This window comes from Colius striatus, chromosome 12 (genome assembly GCF_028858725.1).
Source record: "Colius striatus isolate bColStr4 chromosome 12, bColStr4.1.hap1, whole genome shotgun sequence".
NCBI lineage: Eukaryota > Metazoa > Chordata > Aves > Coliiformes > Coliidae > Colius > Colius striatus.
In genome coordinates this window covers 22,811,933-22,835,010 of record NC_084770.1, presented here as the reverse complement: position 1 = coordinate 22,835,010, position 23,078 = coordinate 22,811,933, and the positions used below count along the sequence as shown (strand labels likewise).

Genomic DNA, 23,078 nt, shown 5'->3' with positions numbered 1-23,078 from the left:
ATGTGAAAAGTGTGTGGGGGGAACACCCAGGGCTGCGTGTCTGCCAGGGCTGCCGCTGCCAGGGCTGCGGGAGAGGCGGGCACGGGAAGGAACAATGCGATGCTGGCTTTTGTGGAACAGCACGAACAGAAGCGTGGGTTATTATTAAACACCATCAGAAGGAGCGAGGCATCAGACCATCCCCCTTTCCTGCCTCCCCTTCCTCTGGGGACCGCATGTGCGTGCCTGAGTGTCTCTGAGATTTCGTGTGCGAGGAGACGATGAGTGTGTGTTTGGGATTAATTAGCCTGAGTTTAGCTGGTTTCATGCTTTACGTGCCTAGGGGCTACCCACAGTCACAGAGAAGGGAGGAGTTTGCTGTTGCTGGCTCAAAATCCTCTCCAGGGGTGATCTTGTTCGTGTCAACTATGAGCAATTAGAGAGATTAACTGTCTTGTTTTCCTTTCTGCCCTAGATTGATTCTTGTGAGGCTCTGAGACATTTGAAAGTGATTTGGAGAGAGCAAAGTCTGTGTCTGATGGACACCGAACCGAAGCCAGCGTGTGTTGTGCAGCAGGCTCACTGCCCAGGAATGAAGTGCTCTCCTTCAGAGGACTTTCCTCCTCAGATAAGACTGTCTGAAAAGATACCACCAGTGAAGCCTTGCTTCAAGAAGAAGCAGCAAGTACAGAAGAGACTGGACACGGAAACTCTGCGGGCTTTGCGGCCGATCTTTACCAGTTTGCTGGGAGCCGGGACCTTGGATAGGGTCTTTGTGTCCCGAGGCCAAAGTGGTGGTCATAGTGATTTATGTGTACCTGCTGTGAAAAAGACTCTGGACCTCGCTTCTTCTTGCCCCCAACCAGAAGATAACGTCAGTGTGCTGGTGCCAACAGCTCCAGATGCGCAGGGTCAGTTGCCGGGAGCTCGTCCCTCTGCGGGGCATCCCGAGCAGGATGCCCAGTCAGGAGAGCAAGGCTTCTCACCAGAAACTGCTCCTGGAACTGCTGCTGCTAATAGTAATGAGTCGTTCCAGGATCATCCTTTGCACCCAACTGCCAGTGACGGTGCAGCTTGTCCTCTGTTCCCAGACAAGATTCTGGAAAGCTACACATCTGGCTTGTTCCAGGAGAGCAGCTGCCCGATGCAATACACTTTGAACCCAAGCAATAAATTCGGTGCTGGGATATTCCAGGATAAAAGTGAAGAAGCTTCTCTTGACCTGGTCTTTGAGCTCCTGAACCAGCTGCAATATCACACCCATCAGGAAGATGGAATAGAAATCTGTGTGGATTTTCTCCAGGGCACTTGCGTGTATGGCAGCGATTGTCCCAAACATCACACGGTCTTGCCTTACCATTGGCAAGTGAGGAGGACAGCAACCCAGAGCTGGCAGAGCGTCACCAATGATGCCCAAGAGCATTTGGAAAGACTCTACTGCAACCCTGACAATGACAGGATCAAAGTGAAGTATCGGTAGGTGACCAAGCTCCTTACTAGCGAGGCTATTTACCCGTGCAGAGATGTAACAGAGTGTGTCTTCTCTTTCCCTGCTGTGTGGTGAGTGGGTTTACAAACCCTGTGATGATGTTACCTGAATAACACCTGCCCAGTTTGTTGCAACAGGAAGTTGTTGCACACCTGTTACAACTGCTGTTTAGAATCTGGGAGGTATTCTTTGAAGCTGAAGGGCTTGAAGTGTGTGCAATAAGAAAACTTAAGCTGTGTAGGAATGGGTAAGGTTGGCAGGGACTGCTGGGTAACGCTGTGCTTGTTCTTGATGCTCCTAATGAGTCTTTTTCCTGTATTGGAAAAAGTGGCAGCATGAGTGAGCCTTTGCAGCCATTGCTATGGGCATGACAGGGCTCCCTGTCCCTGTGAATGCAAGTGGACTGTGTGCACTCCAGGCACAGTTTTCATAATTACATGCATTTTCATAATGACTTGCTAAGCAACTAAAATCAGATGGGTGCTCTGCTAAGTCCTTTGACTGGAAATCTCACGGAGTTGCTAATATATGCTGATGTTTCAGCTAATTCCCCGTCAACAGCCTGAGCAGTAACTCGTCATCTCTGTGAGCTGTCATCTAAAAACGTTAACCCTTTCATTAGAGGCTGTTTGCTCTATACATAGCAGTGTTTATGCACTCGTTTTCTGAAAACAGAAACCAGCTTTGAACTTGCCCTGGTTAACTTCTCTAAAACAACACTGCAGCTTTCATCATGCAGGTTCCGTTTTGAATAGTGGTGAGGAGTGCTGATGGTTACAAGTCCATCAGATCTATGGAGCACATGTTCTTGTAAGTGCAGGGTGTAGACTGTGCTGCTGTATTATTATCCTTTCTTTTGTGGAGGAAGCCCATACAATGCAGATTTCTCATCTCTCATCTGCCCTGCTATCTGCCAGCCCAGTGCAACTCGTTCCAGTCACAGCTGGGTCAAAGCAACTCCTCCATCCCTGTGTACTAAAAACTTCACATGGCCTTTGCCACCTGAGTGCTCGTGGATTTGTTCTCACTGCCTCTTCTTTCTTCCACTTCCCGAGGAAAGTAAAGCCCTTCTTCTCCCTTAAGGTTTTGATTTTCATTTACTATGCTGAGATTTCTCACTAGGCACCAGAGACCCAATCCAATGCTTAAAGCCAGCGTGAGTCTTCGCTTTCACCTAACTGGATGCTGGACTGAACACCAAAACTCGGGCTCCATCAGCCTATAGATTCATCCCCTTTAGTGAAGACAGTACCAGAATATAGATACTCAACTCTGAACATGGAAGTGAAGTAGGAAACAAGAGTTATGTGTGATAGGCAATAATAATATCTTATAGAATTGTCTTCCAAAAATATGCCAGTTAGAGCCACCCCTGTAACTGCAGAGCAGAGAAAGCTTGCTGCATTTTACAGCAGAGCAACTGCCATTTTCCCCCAGGTATTTAAGTGAGTTCTGCAAAGAAAAGAGCAAATGCAGGAACAGGACAAGCCCATGCGAGTAACTTCAACGTGAGCTCCGTGCAGATGAGCGACAAGTCCTCTTTCTGAAGCCTGTGCACGGAGCCCATCACTGCACACAGGGGCTACGTGTTCTAAATGATGGAGCTAAGAGTGATTCATTTGAAAAGCAACAATGCTTCCTAAGTGCTGAGTCATGTCCAGCCTGTGCAGTTGGCCCAGCAGCCTTGTCCGCCTTTACACTTACTTTGCAGGTTTCCAGTCTGGTGGCGATTTCGGTCTCTTGGTGCACAGAGTTTCTCTGTGAGCCGCTGCGGGAGAAACTCCAGGGTGTGTTGGCAGGCACGTGAGGCCGTGGCAGCGCCAGGGCAGGCAGAGGCGCAGCGGGAGCCTGCAAAGCCCAAGCGCGTGGGCCAGGGCTCTGCTCCGGCTCCTGCAGCCGGCCTGAAACCGCTGCTGACGCGGAGGCAGGTTCTTTGAATACAAACTAGACTTCATCTGCTTGAGTTGAATTGACTCCCCAGTGAGTGGCTGCTTGTTTTTTTCAGGTAAAACCAGTCTACCGAGACTAATACTGGTTTTAAACATCAGTGTTTTCTAACTAGTTCTGTTTCCAGCTGCTAATTCTGTAGCCTGTACTCATCCTCCTTCTCTTCAAAGATGTGAAGACCTTTGCCTCAGGGCTACAAACTCATACCCCAGTGCAAGGCTGGGTGCCTGTTTCAAGTTAATGATATCTGCTTACCATGGAATGACAAATTGGCAGTTTCTGACTCTAGGATGTATTTCATCCCGTGCCAGGGCTTCATGTCTGTGCATAAGTATCAGTGAGAGCCTAGGAGTGAAACTTTCAAGCTTCTGCTTCCAACCACTGAACCTGACGTGCCTTAAAAGTTAGACTTGACGTGGTTTTCAGCCAGGTTTTGGAGCAGGGGGTAAATGTTTCACCACGTGTCATCGCCTGTTTCATCATCTCGTATCAGAAGCCCCTGCAGGACCTTTTGGTGTGGACTGCTTGGACTGGTGGTCACTGCATCCTGCCTTCCCTTGTGTTCCTGGCCCGTGTTGTGTCTCCTGGCAACAAGATGCAGATAGCAGCGTGTGGAACCTTGCGGAGAGGCTCCCAAACATGCTGGAACAGCTCAGCGTTCACATGGTTACCGCATTATTTGGCTAAAGCTATTAATCTCTTGTGGTCAGACTAGCTTTACAGGCCTATCTATACAGATTGCATACAACAAGGAAATGTCTGTTCAGCAGTTTGCATGTCCAAGAAAGGCCGTGCAGAGCCAGCCTGACAACCAGTGGGTGGTAGTTGTTTACTCTCCTTTGTTTTAAACGCAGTTTAGATGGCATAGGAAGTGATGATTACAGCCTGCATGCATAATATTGCCATTGTGTGCTGCTCCAGGAAAGTTGGGCTGCTCAAGAAAGCCTTGGGCTGTTGGCTGAACCAGAGGATAAACTCTAAATGAAAAAATGATGTTCTTCAGGTAGCTATTTATATAAATCTCCCTTCATCTTAACGTTATTGAGATGAGTAATGTAAAACACACTGAGTTGTTGCCTTTCACCTCAGGGAACGTGATCTTAAAAGTAGGAGAAGGGGTAAACCTGGTTTACTTACTACTTCTTTGCAATACAACCACCTCAGACACTTACTGCAGTTTGGCATCTAAAGTAGAAAACTTTATCACAGATGGTTTCTGGTTTTGTCTTTCTTAAGCCTGTCAGGTATGGAGAGCCAAATACCAATCTGTCTGAACACACGGGGGAATATGAACTCAAGCAGGTTACAGTACTTAGAAGCACTCAGTTTTTCTTCATACATTTGAGGAGAGGCCCCAGAGAAATTCCAGCTTGTAGCAAAGTATTCAGGAGAGCAATGCCAAGTACTGCTTTCCAGCATGAGAGTACCCAAGCTGGGATATTTTAAGATGCTCTTTTATAAGGGGAAATACTTGGCTGTAGAACCGAGCAGGTTTTCCCCACACACACCTGTCCAATCAAGCATGTGCTGCTTTGCAAAATAAGCAAAACCATTGCTGATGAGATGAGGGTTTGTTTAAAACACTGCTGCAGTTCCTGACCCATCAGTTCCCCCTCCTTGGCTGAAAATTCCACCCCTTGGCAAGAAGACATCCAACCCCCTCCATGGGAAACACAGTGGCTGTTAAGCTGCTTGTACCCCAGCACACCCCAATTCATCCCAACAGCTTCTAGTTGCTTTACTTCTTTCTCTTTCGTGTGATTTCTGTAAGTTTGATGAAATGGCTCCTTGTAACTAGAAGAGGAAGGCCAAAATGAAATGGCTCCAGTCAGGGAAAAGCCAGTGGGCCTCCAATGGTGCATAATCTGCCTGGGAGCAGTTGCCTGGTTTCTCAGTATGCATGCGTGGTTCTTGGATGAAATCAGAGTAAATATTGTGTGTTCCCCAGTGGCGTTGTCAGTTGGCACGTGGAAGGACCTGGGAAGGAACAGGAAGGACAAAAATAAGCGTCAAGGAAACTGGTTTTCTTTTGTTTGTGCATCCATGGGGTAACTTGTTTCTCTGATGCCGTTAGAATATGTTTCTATGACTTTAAAATCATATAGAGCACAGGGGAAGTGCTTCAGCCCTTCAGGGACTGCTCCAGGTCATCTGACCCATTGACTAGTTAAATTTAGGGAGTTACCTGTGTGATCTTGCAGAGCTGCCACAGTGAAGGAGATAACTCATGTTATTGATAACACCAGAGGCAAGAACTCAGCTGAAGCTCACTGTGCCTCCCCTTTGCTCTGTGCTGCTGCTTCAATATACACAGCTGAATGGCTTTGAACTTCTTTTAATTCCTTGCTAGGAGGAGCACAAGACAGAGACTCTAAACAAAAAGCATGTGGAGTGACTCTAGAAGTGTTTGCCTTGTGCTTTATAATAGCAGGCTTCAGTTTGCCCCCTTCATAGTATCATTTACATATGAAATAAACCTGATTGTCTTGTAGCTGCACAGACCTGGGGCAGTTAGGAGTGTGCTGAGCTGCCGTGGGAATGGGCAAGCGCTCCTTTTCCTGTTTCACGTCAATAAACAGATTACAGTTTTGGAAACAGCTGTCACCTGGCTTCAGGTTGAGGTCAGGCTGTTCCCTGCGTGCTTACGGGAATAAACCAGCCCCTTCTGAAACAAAGATTTCTAATTGCTGAGGCAGATGGCCGAGAAGAGCTGCTCACAGGTAGTGCTGCACTCACGGAGCAGTGGCATTGTCTGCCTGCCTGCTTGGGGAAGGATGAGGAACAGAAAGAGGCTGTTGCATTTATTTGCTTAGCAGGAGCAGTGATCGTGAAGTTCCTGCCCAGTTGGGACACTTTTTTGTTGAAATCTGTAGGGATCTGAGCTGAGTGGTAATTGCAGAGCTTGGTACCTGCAGTCAGATGTCTAGAGGAGCCCTTTCTGGGGAAGCTGGATGTGGTGGGTGTGATGTGAAGTGTTGGATGGGACTCTCAGAGACTGAAGTGTCCCGAATCAGCATCACTACTCAAAGTTAGGCTTGTACATGGTGCAAAGTTTTGATGAAATTGATGCAGTTTTGTTCTTTCTCATAAATCTCAGAGGTATTTTAAGTCCAGAGATTGGATGGAGTTCTTAATTAAACAAAAGCAGTCCTGCCTGTGCTGAACACATTTGACAAACGGGGCTTTGGGAATGGGTCTGCAGCTAAGCACTGCAGGAGAGATTCCTATTGCAGCTCTGTGAGAGTGGTGCCTCTCGTGGCCTGGGAACCCTGCCCTGTAGCAGCTCTTTTGCCACTCACAGCTGTGCCTGTGCTGTCTATAAAACATCTCACGATATGAAAACTAAAGCTAACAAACACAACTCTCTGCCAAGCATCCCCTCATGCAGTGTGGGCAGGAGACCTTTGAGACCAGCAGTCTGCCTCAGGCAAGGACACCCGTGTTTGTCCTCCACTGCAAATAGAAGATGGAACTTGGATTTGAGTTATGGAATATGGCACATGCAGTAATCCTTGGAAGATGTGTTTGACATCCTCCTTGGGACAGACAGCAGTTCCTGAAGGGCCACTTTAACCCAGTAGCTCGTGTTCCAAAGCAGCCAGCAGTGTGTTTCCTGGGAAGAGCAGAACAGGACAGCCATACTTCTTGGCACAGTGTCTTCTCTTCCAGCAGCCATGCCTCCGTGGCTTTCTGATCCAGACATGGTATCTGTGCGTGGGAGACAGATGGAGAGATTTTTTATAAACCTTGCTTTGAGTTTTTTTCCAGTTGTATGCCTGCCAGCAAAGATCTGGGGCTAGGCTCTCACCCCAGCTGGGTGTGTATCTGGACCAGTATCCCAGGACTCGTTTCAGGTTTCCAAATGTGCAAGCCAGGCTCGACCCCCTCACTGTGAAGGGCTCAGAAAATTGCTTTTTCAAGCAGGAGAAACTGCCTTTCCAACTTAAAATAAATACAGGACAACCATTAAAAGTGACTGCAATATTGCTAGATTAGTCATTGCTCTGCTCTGTTCAGTGGGGAGGTCAATCTGTAGAGGTCAGTCTTTCTGTAGCACCTTTCCCCTTTCTGAGTCTGTCTCGCTCTACAGCCTCTGCATGGCCTAGAGTCGCTGCACAGAGAAGCCAGGTCACATCACGGGGGAACAAATTGAGTTGGACTAGATGGTCTCTAAAGGTCCCTCCCAACCATTCTGTGATTCTAAGATACGTATTTCCTGCTCTGTCACCTGCAGCCCCACTCTTCAGTGTGAGAATGATGAGGTGCTGATAGGATCAAGACCGGGGGATCATGTTTACCATCTCCTTTACCATCTTCCTGTTCTTGCCCTGGTGCAGGCTGTTGCTGCTGTGAGGGAAGGCTCACACTTTCCCTTCACACTCCTTATAGCAGTAACTAGGATTTGGCTGTGTTTTCATTGCTCTGTTGTGAAGAGCTGTTTGATGAATGTCCCTTTCATGAGTGTTACCTGGGCCCTTGCTTCCTGTTCCTTCCTGTGGAGTTGGATTCGGTCTCCATGGGAGCAGTCTGGCTGCTGTTGTCCAAGATCTGATGTTTCAGGACCTTTGCTTGAAAAGATCTTGTTAAGCAATACACTTTTAGGTGAAGTTTGCTGTTAAACACTTGGTCCCTCACCCAAGGCTGTGCTACAAGCTGTTTGCTGCAAGGAAGAGGAAATACTGGTGGCGTGGGGGCACCTGAAAGTGTACATGCCTGACTTACATCTCCTGCAGTAGCTGAGTGCAGTTTGACTAATCTTTTGAACTTGGGCACGAAAGGTTTTCATACAGCTTTGGCTCTTTCAAGTTCATTTGTTCCCCCACGTGGCTTTCAGGTTGTTGCCATTGCAGGGAGGAACCGGTTTAGTCATAGAGAGAAAATCAACAGTTTCATCATCCTGGTGGCGTGTAAGTCTCAGTCTTGTTTTGTACCACAGCTGTTCTGGTGGGAACAGGGTTTCATTTCCTGTGCAGGCCTTTGTTGATCACCAAGTTGCTTCTTTGCGAGCCCTGTTTGCAGTAAGGCTCGTGACATGTAACTGAACTTGGGGTGAGTTTGAAACCACGTGCATTTTCACAGCACTTACCAAAAGCATTCCTCCTTGTCATCTCTTTGTATGTGGCATCTACTGAACATTTTGTTGTTGAAGGGAAAGAGCACAGACAATTCACACGTTAGACACATAGAATGAGGTTCTTCAGGAGAACACAAGGAACAGTGAGCCTGAATATCCTTATTTTAGCAGGCTACATTCATCTAAATAAACACTTCAGTGTTGTGACTTCTAGTCGAGGTGCCTGCTCAGCTCAGTGTCCTGAAGAGGTTATGTCTTTGTGTCATTTCTTACAGTTAGGGTACAGAGCAAATGGAACTCGCTCGAGGAACCAGGTGCTGCTTTTGAAAGCACTCGTGGGGTTTGATGTTGAACTGCACTGTTGTACACCACCGAATCTGGGGTTGTGTGCTGTGCTCTTGAGAGACTTCAACGTGCTTACTCTTTCAGTGCAAATCATTCCATTGAACTGCTTTGTTTTATAAATAGACACCTTTATTTGGTTAGTCAGTGAAGAGAAGTTCTGAAGAAACCTCTGTTTCCACCTCTGTCACAGAGTCTCTGAGGGACCTTGGAGGAGCTGTTTTAGTCTCTGCGTGTCTGTCCTTCTCCAGGGAAGAGTGGGGATAGTCATTTTCTGCTTCAGAAGCAAGCTGAGGCAAAGTTTTGTGGTGTTTACAGAGGGGTTTAATAACTTTTTCTGTAGGAAAAGACAGCTTTTTTTGCTTTTTATGACCAGTTTCAAGCTGTACTGGAGGCTGTTCCTGCTGCATGACGAAAAGAGGTAGTGGGAGTAAAGCTTTGCCTCACCGAGGTATTTGAATAGGTCTGACCAACTGTAGCCTTCATCATATCCTTCCTGCTCTTCTCCAGACTGATACTTCCAGAGAGAGACTTCAAAGTCCATGAGCAGCAACACTAGGTGATTGAATTTTTTCTTTATCATGCCAGCTAGAACTCTCTCCCTTAACACAAACAGCCCAAGAAAAGTATGAAGGGCAATGGGCCCCATTCACGGAGCTCGTCTTTTGGAGACAGTGTGGAGGGAGTGTTGGGAGGATGGCCCTGTTTCACCCCTGCCCACAAGAAGGGATTGTAATTGCTGGGTTTGTGTGTATTTGTGTCAGGTAGCACCTGGGTGTTTCATTGCCCTTGCACGTTAGCATCTCCCAGAGGTGCACTTAGTTGGGCAGCCACGTGCCCGCGGTGTGTGACGTGTTCTCTCACGCTCCCTTCAGGGCACAAAACACAAGGGAGGGGGGGTGTCTTCCTGCTTGGTTGTTGGCTTTTCCCTCTCCCAATCAACATGTTTTCCACAATCTATCTGTCCCAGAGGATACCCTTCACTTTAGATAGTGTCCACTGTGTCTCAGAAGTAGCAAATGATTGTGCTGTGTGAAGAAAAAGTGATGTTAGGCTGGAGAGTGTATCAGAGGTAACCTTGAGCATCTGGCATTTACTGTTCTTGAGCCCTAAGTTTGGGGTCTTTCACCTATATTCAGGCCTCACGTAGATGAAAGGTGCAGTTACTGCCTTTCCTTTCATCACTGATGCTTTAAAGCTGGAGCCAGGAACGTAATCACACAATCACTCGCTGTAATCACCGTTCATTTTTTTCCATGGCTTTGCATGGGGTGAGCTGGTGAGAGGCTTTTAATACACAGGGGAGGTGCTGGAGCTCAAGAGCTGGCATTAAACTACTTCACTAAATATATTTTAGGATTTCAGAGCTTAAAAGACAGTAAATGTTATCATTTCATACTTCTGAACAGTGCTATATACTTAATAATATAATATGCTAGAGTATAATACTTTTGGATAAGTACACACAGTGTCAGAGAATGTAAAGGAGCATTAGAGGGGTGCGTGTCTTACGTGAATCAAGGTGGTTTTGTGGGTTCCTTGTTCCCAGGGGTAGGAGAAAGAAATCAGGTGAGCTCTGGGGCACATAGTGTGCTTTTCAGGTGCAATCACTTTAATAAATGCATTCACCTGAAAGTTTCAGCTGCATAAAGGAATGCAGTGTCCTTCCAAATCCGGTGTTGGTGGGTAGGAAGTGTGGGGGCAGTTCTGAAGGTTCTAGTGAGAATGTTCAGGGGAAAAACAAACCCCTGTTGTGTGGATTTCAAGGTGTTTCAGTCATTTTGGTCAGTTTTCTGTTAGAAATTAATGGGAAGTAGCATTCTAAGCACTTTACCAACTTGAAAAAGCAAAAAGACCACTTTTAAAGCATCCCTAACTTAACAGAAGTTGGAGTTTCAGGAAGATCCTGCCATGTTTCATCCTGAAACCGCTCTTCACAGCAAAGGGGAACACAGAGAACGCACCATACCAACAAACACCTTGGCCACAGTTTCAAGAAGCAGAGAGCGCTTTTTTGGGCGGCTCTTTAACTGAAGAGTGATAGGTTGTTGTTAAGACAAGCAGAAAGCCAGTGCTGGGTGTGTGGAACTTTGAGAGCTCTGCTCTGCTCGCTGTGTCACGGGCACCCGCCAGCAGGCGGGTCGCTGAGAACCGCTGCGCCCTTTGCAGCCAGACACTGAGCAGGAATGGGAAAACAACACCACTGGGTGTGCTGTGTGCTACGTGGGCTTCCCAGAAGAATGTTTGAAGGGGTGGCAAATGAGCTCCTGCAGTGCTTGATGCCTGGGTTCTTGTTACGAGAGTTGTTAATGGGTGATGTCCGAGCCTGCCCTCCCCAGTTTGAGTACAGGGGAGGGGAATCTGGTAAAGAAGAGGCAGAAAACATGGAGCTACAAAAATGTGAAAAATCCCAAGCTGCAGACAATCAGTGCATTCTCTAGGGCTGAGAAAGCATTTGGCATGCTCCACGCAGGTTTCGCAGGAGCAAGTTGAGCTTTCACAGAAGCTGTTTTCACTGGGAGCTGCTGGGAGCTGCCAGGCCTGTAAATCTTAGAGCTTTACAGGCTCTGTGAGTGCACTCTTAGCTGTGCACACATCCTGTTTGCTGGAGGACAGAACTTGCCACGATTTGTTTGAGTGGGATTCTCTGTGAGATTTTCGTGTTGTTACAGCACTCCCAGAGGGAAGCCATGTGAAACCCTTCGGTCCCGCTCCTGCTTTGCTGTTCAGACACAGCGCACAAACACCCTGCTCTGCACATGCACCCTCAGCCTGGAGTTTGGGGAGTTCCTCCTGAAGATCTGCTTGCTCTGCATTAAAAGCATGAGGCAAAGCAGGTTCTCACTGTGTCCATCTCAGAAAGTGCTTCTCCCTCTGCAGGGTCCCTCCTATGGCATTACTCTGATTCTCCTTCCTTCGCCACGTGTGTCTGTTGGAGACTGGATTTGGACACACTTAAGCCCACATTACAAGTCCCCAAGCCAGCTGTGTTTCAAGGGCTTGTGGAATTTGTTTTCCAGTCTCCAGAATTTTACAGACCTTCAACTTTTTGCGTATTAACCAGTCTGTGATTACTTTTGAGAAAGAGTTCAGCCTGCTGGTGGATCGTCTTTGTCGTGTTTGGAGGGTACAGGGGTGGGTCTTCAGATTCTCTTCACTTTACACTGCATTGACATACAACTACTGCAAACATCTTGCCATTGTCACTTTTCACTGTAACACCTACAACATACAGCAATTTACCCAGAAAGAAAAGGTTTCCATTGCTTTGCATTTTCTGGAAGGACAGGGAGCTGGTGGAGAGTTCAGTGCAGGGGCACAGAGATGCTGGAGTGGAGCATCTCCCTTCTGATGAAAGGCTGAGGGAGCTGGGGCTCTGTAACTTGGAGGAGATTGAGGGGTGAGCTCATTCATGGTTACAGATCCATCAAGGTGGGTGTCAGTAGGATGGAGCCAGGCTGTGCTCAGTGATGGCCAATGGTAGGACAAGGGGCAACAGGCACAAGCTGGAACAGGAGAGGTTCCAAAGAAACACAAGGAGGAATTTCCTCACTGTTGATGTGAGGGAGCACTGGCAGGGGCTGCCCAGATGGGCTGTGGAGGCTCCTTCTCTGGAGACATTCAAACCCAGCTGGATGAGTTCCTATGTGCCCTGCTCTAGGTGGTCCTGCTCTGGCAGGGGGGTTACACTGGGTGACCTTTGGAGGTCCCTTCCAACCCTTGAGATTCTGTGATTCTTGGAGGTCCCAGGACTTTGGAGTAGGGAGAACTCTGTGTGACTTGAGTTTGAAGTGAGAAGGAATGTGTGAATTGGGAGGTTTCTTGTTGAGAAATACCTTTGGGGTGTTGGTTTCATACAAATGCAGCACAGCCTCTGCGGGCCTTGGCTCAGGACTTGGGCTTGTAGGTACAATGTAACCCCAGAACAGTGAATCCAACTCCTGGCTCCAAATGACAGCTTTATTAGGCACTGAAATCTGGAACTGAAAAACTGCCTTTGATTAGAAAAAGCAAATGTCTCTCAAGCAGCATTGAAAACACATTCATGAGGAAACTCACTCAGAAAGTCGTGCTAATGGTGCTGCCTGCAAATACTCTAAATAACAACACAGCTTGGTATTTCAGAGGGATGATTTCCTCATGATTTCACACATTGTTTTCAAATAAAGTCGATTGCAGTTTGTTGTTATGGAACAAAATGACCACATACCAGGAAGGTGGGGTGATCTGGTGGTAGTTTGTTCTCTCCACAAGTGTGTGTGTGCTTTAAGCCTTACATTTCATCTCAATCCCTTCATCCTGGTCACTGGGTTTTGCTTAGTGCTGGTTTCCCTTCTGTCTGGATGTGCTGCTGTATTTGGCACTGCTCTCCTGCTGCTGCTGGGTGTGTTTTCTGGAGCTGTGTGGGTGCAGGAGCCACTGAGGCAGTGGGTGGGCTGTAATTAATGTATCAAACATCTCGCAGTGGGATGCAGCTTGGGTGGGAAGACATGGGTTATTAGAACCCAGCTCCTGCGCAGAGCTGCAGCCTTCCTCCTGTGCTTTCCTGACCAGAATGGCTTGGTGTGCTGGCGATGCCAGGAGGGAACATGCTGTGAGACCTGCCACGGGTGTGCTGGCATAGTGCTGTCTTCACAAAACTTTCATCTTGTGAGAAGCTCCTGCAGGGAACTGGCAGGGTGTTCCTTCTGAGCAGGAAGCTCTGAGCATGGCGGGGCACACGCAGGCTGGAGCCACATCTCTGCAGCAAGGCCAACTGCCTTGGATGGGAATGGGCCCTGGGATAAGGGGCAGTCACCCCTGAGGTGGGGCAAACCAGACCCTTGCCCATTGGGCTTTGGTCTGGGAATGCTGGGGGACTTGCAAGAAAGAATGAGTTTTGTGTCCAAAGAATTGGACCTGCATGGAGCTGCATTTTTAAGACACTAGATTTGATTTTTGGGATTATGCAGTATCTTGAAGACAGTATGAAAGCTCATTGAGAGCAAAGAGAGCAATCTGCTTTACCCCAGGATCAGATCCTCCCACGGGGTTATCCTTTTGTCTGTGTCAGGAAGGTGCTGAACACTTCAAACTGTGCTCAGCCTTCACAGACCCAAGTGCAGTTCATGGAAGGTGATAAGCACTAGTTAGAGCAACACACATGTACCTCCTGTTGAGAGATGAGGGAAGGATGGTTGCAGCTGGTCATCACTTTTTTTCAAGTGGGAACTCTTCAGTGGTCTCCTGTGAAAGCTGTGTGATAGAACTGTAGCAACTGTACCAGGAAGAGTGTGAAACAGCAGAATTGCAGCAATTCCCAAGCAAGTCTGTGTTCATAAAATCCTGTAGATGGTGAGAGTAGCTGTGGCTTGATGTGGCAAATGTCACACACAGTACTTTGATCCCCATGGTATTAATGTGCCAAAGTTTTATAAATAAACTGCAGCTCTGGAGTGTCAGCTTGGTTGATGTTTACTGTTAGGAATTGAAAGTAAACATTTGACAGAGTCTCCAAAGCTGGGTTTCCAGTTGCCAGAGACTGTTGCTGTTAATGAACAGCAGCGAGCTGACAATTCATCAAGCCATTACAAAAGCAGAAAGCTAATTGTGTGAACAGCATTCTCCTGGAAATGTGTTCATCTGAAAAAGAAATGCCTTGGGAGGGAGTGAATATTGCTACCATTTCCTCCTGCTTCTATGAATGTATTGATTGCTAATAAACCAATGAGTGTCTAATGATCAGCAGAGCTTTACAACTCCATGCTTCACTTGGGCATGTTCTTGAATTTGGTGTCTCTGAGCACAGCTGAGGCATTCCACAGTCAGTCCCCAACATGACTCTATGGAGTGGAGGAGAAATTCACTTCTCTCCCCCTCTCCATACCGGGTGTGTTTGTAGCACCCTGTTGTCATGATGTCCTTTTGAGAGCACCAGTCAATTTCCATGAAGTCACATCCTGGTGTTGAATTTTGTAGCAGCAATATAGCTACTCAAAAAATAGTCAGTATTCCTCAGTGGAGGCTCTGAAACTGTGAAATCGTGTTTCCTTTTCATACCATCCCAGTTCTCTTCTGCTGCACATGATGAGAGATCCTCGAACTCTCTGGTGCATTGGCAGCAGATGCTCCTCATCTGGAGCCATTTACATTTTCTTTTCTTCCCTCAAGCAGTAACTTTCACAGGAATAACCTTTTGAATGGGATGTGTCTGCTTCATCAAATATGGTTGTGTGATGTATTTACCGAGTATGCTCAAAATGTCAAGGATATGTATATTGATTTTTGTACCACTCATGCATACTGAATAAATACCACTGCACGAGGAGGACTGCTGGGTTTGGAGTTTTGTCCTTCTCTGCTAAAGATTGTGTTTTTTCCACCTTTGTCCCCAGAGACTTTTGAAGAGCCTCTTTGCCCTCGCAGCTCTTGAGTGTCCTTCTCCACACACCTAACCTCCCTGCTGTGCTCCCTTCAAGCCCATGGGACATCCTCGTGGTCACAGAGGCTGTGTGACACAAGGGTGGCTCTGAAGGGCACTGTGCCAGCTGTAATTCTGTCTGCTTTGGTCTCTCTGAACGGTCTTTTTTCGTGGATGACAAAAGGTGAGGATCCTTTGTTTTTGTTGTTCTCTCCAGGGGACACGAGTTCTGGGTGGATCTGAACGTTATGAAGTTGTATGAAACCGTTGAGTTTGACCAAATGCGGCGGCTGTCCACACCTTCCTGCCCCAGCTCCAGCTCCAACCACTACACGGTCTGGAAATACTTCTGCAGGGACCACTTTGGCTGGAGAGAATACTCTGAGGTATTTAACACCTTCCAGAATCCTACTCTAGGGTTGTAACCCAAAACTCAGTTTACAGTATACACTGTAAACTACACATACGTTTTTAGTCTGTGTTTCCCATTTGAACACTCATGAGAGTTACTTAGAGTAGTTGTTGAGGAAGATGATCAAGGTGGCCAGTGTTGAACTGAAGAAGCAATAAAAGGAGAGCTCTGCTCTGCACCTTCAACTGTCCCTGACAGCATCAGAGACACAGAGGCTGACCAAACTGTCAAATCTGGGAGCCAACTGGCCCATGTCAGTACCCAAAAAGTCCTTTAGAATCCCTAGAAATCTGGTTTTAAGACAGAGGGTCAGCTTTCTGCAGCCTTTTGACCACAACTGCCATTGAGTTTGGGGTGTTTCATTGATTTACCTGTCCCCAGAGGCAGGGCAGTGCAGGACGTGAGCCTCCAGAGTCGCTGACTCCAGCCCAGGGCTGACTCTGGCTGCCCTCAGTCACAGAATGGTTTGACTTGGAAGGGACCTTAAAAACCATCTTGTTCCAACCTTCCAGTAGCCCAGGTTGCTCCAAGCCCCATCCAACCAGCCCTTGGACCCTTCCAGGGATGGGGCAGCCAGACCCTCTCAGGATGTTTGACTTGCAGGGAGGAGTTAAACAAACTCTAGTGTAGAAAAGGGAAAAAATCATGTGAGAATGTTGTGATATCTAAAAGATCGTTCTCCAGCAGACTTCTGCTTCTCACTTTCAGCAAGCAAAGACAAAAAGTAAGTCATTTAATGACAAAGTTGCTGTCGGTTAGATATTGGGAATACACTTGGCAGGTGAAAGTCCAATAGCACCAGCACCAAACCCGTGGGAAGGTTGTGGAACCTCCTTGTTGGCCGGCCCTGCAAACAGGGAACGGGACCTTCTGCAGCAGTCTGAGAAGGACAAAGAGATGAGGAGGCAAGGGGGTAGAGAGGGAGGTTCTTTGAGGTTCTCTGACAACATGTGAATGTTTCAACGTGGGATTTTTCATGTGTGTGGGTTTGTGTTCTTGATTTTCTCCAAACAGCCTGTTGTAAGGTTGATAGAAGAAGCCAGCTGCCGGGGGCTGAAGGAGGTTCGGTTCGTCACCTGGCATAACCAGTACATCTTAAACATCAAAGATGGGTTCCAGCAGAACTCCTGCTTCAGAAGGGAAATCAAGAGGAGGCCCCTGCTCCGCTCGTGCGTTGTGCTGATGCCGTTCTTACAGTACGTATCCCAGGGAGAGGCAGACGTGGCGTTTGGTGTGCAGCTGGGTCTGTCTGGGAGAGCTGTGCTCCCTAACGTGGGGCAGGGGAAGGGGCAGAAAAACGGGCAGAAAGAACAAAACATTCAGTCAGGCTGGCAGCCTGTCATTTGTCAAGATGGAAATCGTCTGAGGAGCCCATGAGTGCTAGGCTCTGTTGTTCAAAGGCTTAGAACGTACCTTGTGGACCTCAGAACAGTGGCAGCACAGATGTACGTCAGGGCTGCCAAGGAATCGTCCTGCTCCAGCCCCTCACCAGCTATGGTGATGGCCAGGCCATCAGTTCTAGGTCCCATAGAAACAAGTGTTCAAAACCACTTCATTTTCAAGCACAATTAAAGCATGCCTTGTTTTTATTGGCACCCCAGCTGGGGGTGAGCATGCTCCCCCATCAAAGGCAGAGGGAGGAATTGCAGTAATTTTTGATTACAGCTCATAAAAAATGCTGTTTGTGTGATCTCACCAGCACAGCTGGAACCATTATTGTCAGGGGTTCAGTGGTTAGGAACATATTGTCCTGTTAGCAAAGGGGTGGAAGTCATTAGCCTGACTGGCAGCTTGGCATGCTGGGCCAGTCAAAGGAAGTGCTGCAGTGGGGCTGGAGCGCTCGTTAGCTGCAGAGTCGTTACCGCAGCTAATTGGGAGGTGGACAGGGATTGGGCAGAGCCTCCAAACACGTGGCTCATAGAAGTGGTTTCACATACAGGAAGGAAACCCAAAGTGAGTCAAGAGATAGTGGGAGGGTGCAGATGAGGTCACCAAGGGTGGGCTTGCTGATTGTAGCAATTCTGATTATCATCTGGATGCAGAACAGGCGTTTGCCCTCTGCTTTGCCACCCGTGACTTTTACTACAGTGGCAGGCTGGAATTTTGAGATATGCCAAAACTCTGCCATTCCCACTCATTTTAGAGGGCCCTTGAGGGTCCTACACTCATGAGGGTGGGACCTCTGCACATCAGCTACCCAGTGTAGAAACTGAGCACTGAAATTCCTCTTCTACAGCCAAACTCATTCTTATGTCCTTTATCTAAAGCCCTTGTAGTGCTCACTGAAAAATCTGCCCACAAGGAACAAAAGGGTATTTGAGATATTTGTGGGATCCACTCTCCAAAGGTCAGCATTTGCCTCCCCTTATCACACGGTGCCACCTGAGAGTTTTGATTTCCCTCCCCTCCCACCTCGTTAAATCTGTTGGGGCAGAGCTCTGGGATGGGAGCTGTGGGAAGTGGGCGATAGCGGTTGGCAAACAGCAGCTTTAGGGCCTCCTTTGTACCATAAATGCTTACAAATAATTTACACCAGGCAGAAGAAAGGAGCAAAGTACACCCAAGGACAGCAGTGTTTTTATTGTGTTTGGTGCCTTACTCATTAATCCCTAACTTAGGGTTAATCTGTGCTTGGTCTTCCAGTCCCAAGTGTGGGTGAGTGAGGTTCCACAGTCATCATTTACCCATTGGCTTTAGGACACAAACCAAACAGTAAAATGCACACTAAATACTGCAGCCTGATGTTGAAAGAATCAGTCTTTGAAAAGTCCATCTTCTGGGTTTCAGCAAGAGGAATTTTGAGTTGATTCAAAGCCATGCAAGTCAAGTGAGGTCCCTTCTTGGCTTTGCACAGCCAGTGAAAGCCACGTGAGCACTTTCTCAGAGTGTCTGCCCTGAAAAGTGTGAGTGCTGCCACAGCTTAGTCTATAAGCCAAACCTAACAATTCAAAACCAGACTTTTCCCCTCTCCCCATGGAGGCAGAAACAACTCCCACTGCAGCAGGGTGCTCACAGCCCACCCTGGCCTTTAATTGAATTTAATGAAGTGTCATTTAAGGTGGTCTGTGGGGTGTAGAGACAAGATTCCCCTGGGCCTTTCCAGCCAGGCAGTGAGCGTCTCTGACTTCAGAGTGTTTGCTGTGTCTGAGTGCAGCCTGCCCCTGTGCATGCCTTGCTGGTTGATCCTGGAGCCAACAGCAGCCCTTCCTAACAAAATACTTCGATAAAATACTCATCTGGGGACATATTGAGATACTTCCATGTATTCCTTGTGACTGAAAGGGAATGTCACTATATTACAGGAGCTGAAGAGCTGTGTACTTTAGGTGTGAAAACCAGAGCCTGAGCTCACAGGCTTTCCACATTCAAAATATTTTCCTTGATGTGAGAGGGAGAACTCCAGTAAATAGGGATTATTCAGCTGAGGAGGGCTTGCTGCTTCAAGTTACAAGCAGGTGACCATGGGCCACAAATGCCACACTCTTTGCAGCTTCAAGAGTGTGAAAAACCCCACTGAGGTGCAGGTACTTGTGAGGACCAGTGTCTCTCCATGCCACAGCTGATGTCCTTTACTGGATCTTACTGGTGTCTCTTTCTGTGGCACCTGTGCCACTTCCCTGCCAGGGCCCTCCTTCACCCTCCCCTCCTGCTTGCCTGGCAGCCTTCCCAAGAGGAGGAGCTGCTCTGTCTCATGGAAATAAGCAACTGCAAATGCAAATGCACATCTGGGCTGTGCAAATGAATGTGAGGGAGCCTTCCCCAGCAGCCCTTCCTCAGGGGCAGCCCTGGGCACACGTCTCCGCCCTGACACCGGGCAGTGACGCAGCACCAGCTTTGCCTACAGGATGTTATTACTTGAGGTCATTCATTATTCATACTGGACAAGAAAGTCTGTGTTTCTGCTCCTTGTATTGTATTCTAAGGAAGTGAGGTCAAGTGTTGCCACATGACTCTGCATGTCCTCTTTGCTCTGTTAAAATCCCTGGCAGCTTTATGGCTGGCGTACCAAACAGTTGTATGTGGTAGAGTTGTGCCTGTCTCTGGTTTCTAACCCCAGCCCAGAACGTGCATCATGACAACAGCAGGCTTCTGAACACCACCAAGCAGGATCATTTCCCTATGTGGAACAGCAGCCCTGAAAGTCTACATTTTGTTGTTAGTTTGTGTGACTGGAGGAGTTAGGAAACAGCAGGAATAGCTGATGTGGCTGTTCTGAGTGAGCATTACAGACCAGAGAGTCACAGACTCGTGTGGGTTGGCAAAGCCCTTGAAGCTCCTGAGTCCCAGCCCTCCCCTCACCCTGGCCACCCCAGCACTAACCCCTGGCCCTCAGCACCTCAGCTCCATGGCTTTGGGATCCCTCCAGGGCTGGGCACTCCCCCAGCTCCCTGGGCAGCCTGGCACAGGGGCTGACACCCCTCTCAGATATGTAAATTGTTGCAGAAGAGCAGCAGTAATGCTTGAGATGCTCAGTGATGAAACAAATGTGATTTGAGGCTCTTCTGTTTGTGAATGTTTAAGCACAACCTTTCCCAATCCTTCTCTAACCAGGACCTTAGGTGGCAACTCCCCCGTGCTCTCTCCATCCACCGACTCAGCCTCCTCCCACGGCTTGTCTCCGGCTGCTGTTACCTCTCCAAACTTCTACCCTGAAACCTGGATTAATATGGATCCATCTCAGGACTTCATCCAAGTGCCTGTTCTGAAGGAAGACAAAAGCTATAGAACCATTTATAACCTGTTTCACAAGACTGTGCCAGAGACCAAATACAAGATTTTGAAGATTCTGAGAGTGCAGAATCAGTTTCTTTGGGAGAAATACAAAAGGTAAGCTAAGGCCAATACCACTTTTTTACAATAGGGGGGAAAATACCTTCCAGTCTGTATTTGGGGCTGCAAAAGAGACATTGGTCATTAAGTAGAAAACAGAATGTCCACGTTTTCTGAAGAAAAGGAGCATCTTCAGTTGAGCAACTGAAAAATGCTGAAAATGTTACCCTGAAATTTCCTGTGGGAGAGCTCTCATGTACTGTCTGCTGACAACTGCTACAAAATGCACCTAAACCTCCTGCTGCATCAGGGATAGCTACATGGAAAATCTTTCAGTTCCCTTTAAAGTCAGAGGAGCAGGGATTGTTCTCCTCAGATGACCTCTGGGCTGAAGGTGGCTGTCCTTTCCCTCCTTCCCCAGCGCATGGCACACAGGGCCTTGCAGTGGTCTCAGGTGAAATCCTCTGTCGGTCAGTCCCCTGGAAACCAGAGGTGCTGGGTCTGAGAGTTCCCATCCACAGACTGACAGGGATTCACGTCTGTGCCTCCTCTCTCTGCTCAAGAGATGGAGAATGTCAGGACAAGTGGGGGGATGTATTCTTGCTAGTGTAGAGCATAATCACCCACCCCGTCTTTGCAGTTAGTTCCTCTCTGTGGCTGGTTCTGCAGCTGTAGAACTTCCTTTTTTCCCCTTGTTTGCACTCTGAGGAAGCTTTGCCTTTGCTGATGTGCAGGTGAGAACTCTGCCTCCAGCAGCATCAACTCCAGTCCTTTCAAAACCACTTCTTTCCCACAAAAGCCTTCTTTGAGAGTGCAAGGCTGACTCTGCTGTCCCTACAGATGTGTCTTCCTGTCCCCTCTCACAGCTTTGCTGTTCCAGAGGGTGACGCCAATGCTTTAAGAGGCCGATGTGCAGCGTAATCCTCACCTCCCCTTTCTGTTTCCTACCCCAGGAAAAAGGAATACATGTCCAAAAAAATGACTGGGCTTGACAGGATGATGAATGAGAGGCACCTGTTCCACGGCACGTCGCAGGATGTGGTGGATGGCATCTGCAAGCACAACTTCGACCCACGCGTCTGTGGCAAACACGCCACCATGTTCGGGCAGGGCAGCTACTTTGCCAGGAAGGCGAGTTACTCCCACAACTTCTCCAAGAGGTCCCCCAAAGGAGTCCATTACATGTTCCTGGCCAAAGTGTTGACGGGCAGGTACACGGTGGGCAACCACACCATGAGGAGGCCACCGCCGGTGAACCCCAGCAGCATCACCAGCGACCTCTACGACTCCTGCGTGGACAATTACTTCGAGCCGCAGATTTTTGTCATCTTCAACGATGACCAGAGCTACCCTTACTTCATTATCCAGTATGAAGAAGTTAGCAACACTGTGTCCATCTGAAAACTCGTGCTGCTCAGTGATTCACTGGAATGAAACCCTCCTGTCTGGCCTCGGTAGCAAAGCCCAAACCCGGACGGATGAAACGACTCGCTCGGAAGGATCTCGGTCTCGAAAGAGGGAAGAGGAAGACCTGAAGTGACCAATTGTGCACTTGCTGTTTGATTCTGTATGTGCAAATTGTACATATTTTTCCATTGTTTATAGTTGATAAACCTGTGCCTTTTGTTATAAAACACTGTTTATTTATGTTAGTAAATATTGGTGTTTCAAGCCCTGTGTGTGTGGGTGACTTCAGCTGCCTCCTGTGTGCGGGTAGAAAAGGGCTTATTTCCCCATTTGAGCTCTGAGGGATGGCCACTGCAGGGTAATCAGGTCATTGGCATCCCAAGTACATTGAAAAGGACATTCTCCCGGGCACCTTTTTTAATTACTATACTTCAGAAGGATGAGGAGAGATGACAAAGCAAACACCCTGCTCGTTCTTTGCATTGCTGAACAGGGAAACACAGATAAACACATCAATTCCTAGAGTCAGCCCTGAGTAGAACGAGGAAGAGGTTCACACAGCACTCAAGGCAGGAGGGTTCAAAGCCAGATGCCTTCCCAGCACCTCATGGGACACTCAGCCCATCACTTGTTGCCGTGGGGGTGGGGGTGGGAAGGGCGGTGGGTGCCACCAGTCCCTGTTACTGCCAGACACCCTCTGTTACAGAGTGCCTCTGGGGAAGGAGCTTCTTGGAAGAGAACCCCCAAGCTGAGCCTGTTTGTGATGAGGATGAAAATTGGTGTTCATGGCACTTAATGAGGCTGATGCTAAAATGGAATTTTTTTTATACATTAAAGTAATTGTTATCACATAATCCAGCTTTAATCGGGGTGTGTTTCTGGCTTCTCCAGGCAGCTCTGCTCAGCTCAGTGCTCCAGTGCCCTTAGCAGTGGTACAGAAAGAAGCAGCAAGCAGTGACTGCCATATGCAGCTGTGGCTCAGGGGGTCAGTCACCTTAAATCTCGTTCAGTTCCAACCTCCTGCTGTGGCCAGGAACACCTTCCCCTCGCTCAGGTTGCTTCAAGCCCTGTCCAGCCTGCCCTTGGACACTTCCAGGGACGGGGCCAAACAAAAAAAAAGGTTGAGGAGAAGTGAAGTAGTGATCACCTGCATTCCAGACCTCGGTGTGGTTTGTGCTCTGGGCTCAGTCTGTTTTCTCTGAGTCATCTCCGGAGCACATGGAGTCTGTGCCACCCACTCACCAGCCACCCGGCCACC

General features: G+C 48.1%; 1 protein-coding gene across 2 annotated transcripts in view; it reads left to right on the top strand.

Annotated features, from left to right (window-relative positions):
• TIPARP (TCDD inducible poly(ADP-ribose) polymerase) overlaps positions 1 to 22,445 on the top strand; it is a 36,740-nt gene extending 14,295 nt beyond the window's left edge. For both annotated transcript variants that reach the window (XM_062005881.1, XM_062005882.1), the window contains exons 2-6: positions 455 to 1,455; positions 15,449 to 15,617; positions 16,658 to 16,839; positions 20,195 to 20,470; positions 21,367 to 22,445. In XM_062005881.1, the coding sequence (XP_061861865.1) occupies positions 518 to 1,455; positions 15,449 to 15,617; positions 16,658 to 16,839; positions 20,195 to 20,470; positions 21,367 to 21,814 (2,013 nt within the window). In that variant the 5' untranslated portion in view covers positions 455 to 517 and the 3' untranslated portion in view covers positions 21,815 to 22,445. The remainder of the gene's footprint in view (positions 1 to 454; positions 1,456 to 15,448; positions 15,618 to 16,657; positions 16,840 to 20,194; positions 20,471 to 21,366) is intronic.
• Positions 22,446 to 23,078: the final 633 nt, after the last annotated feature.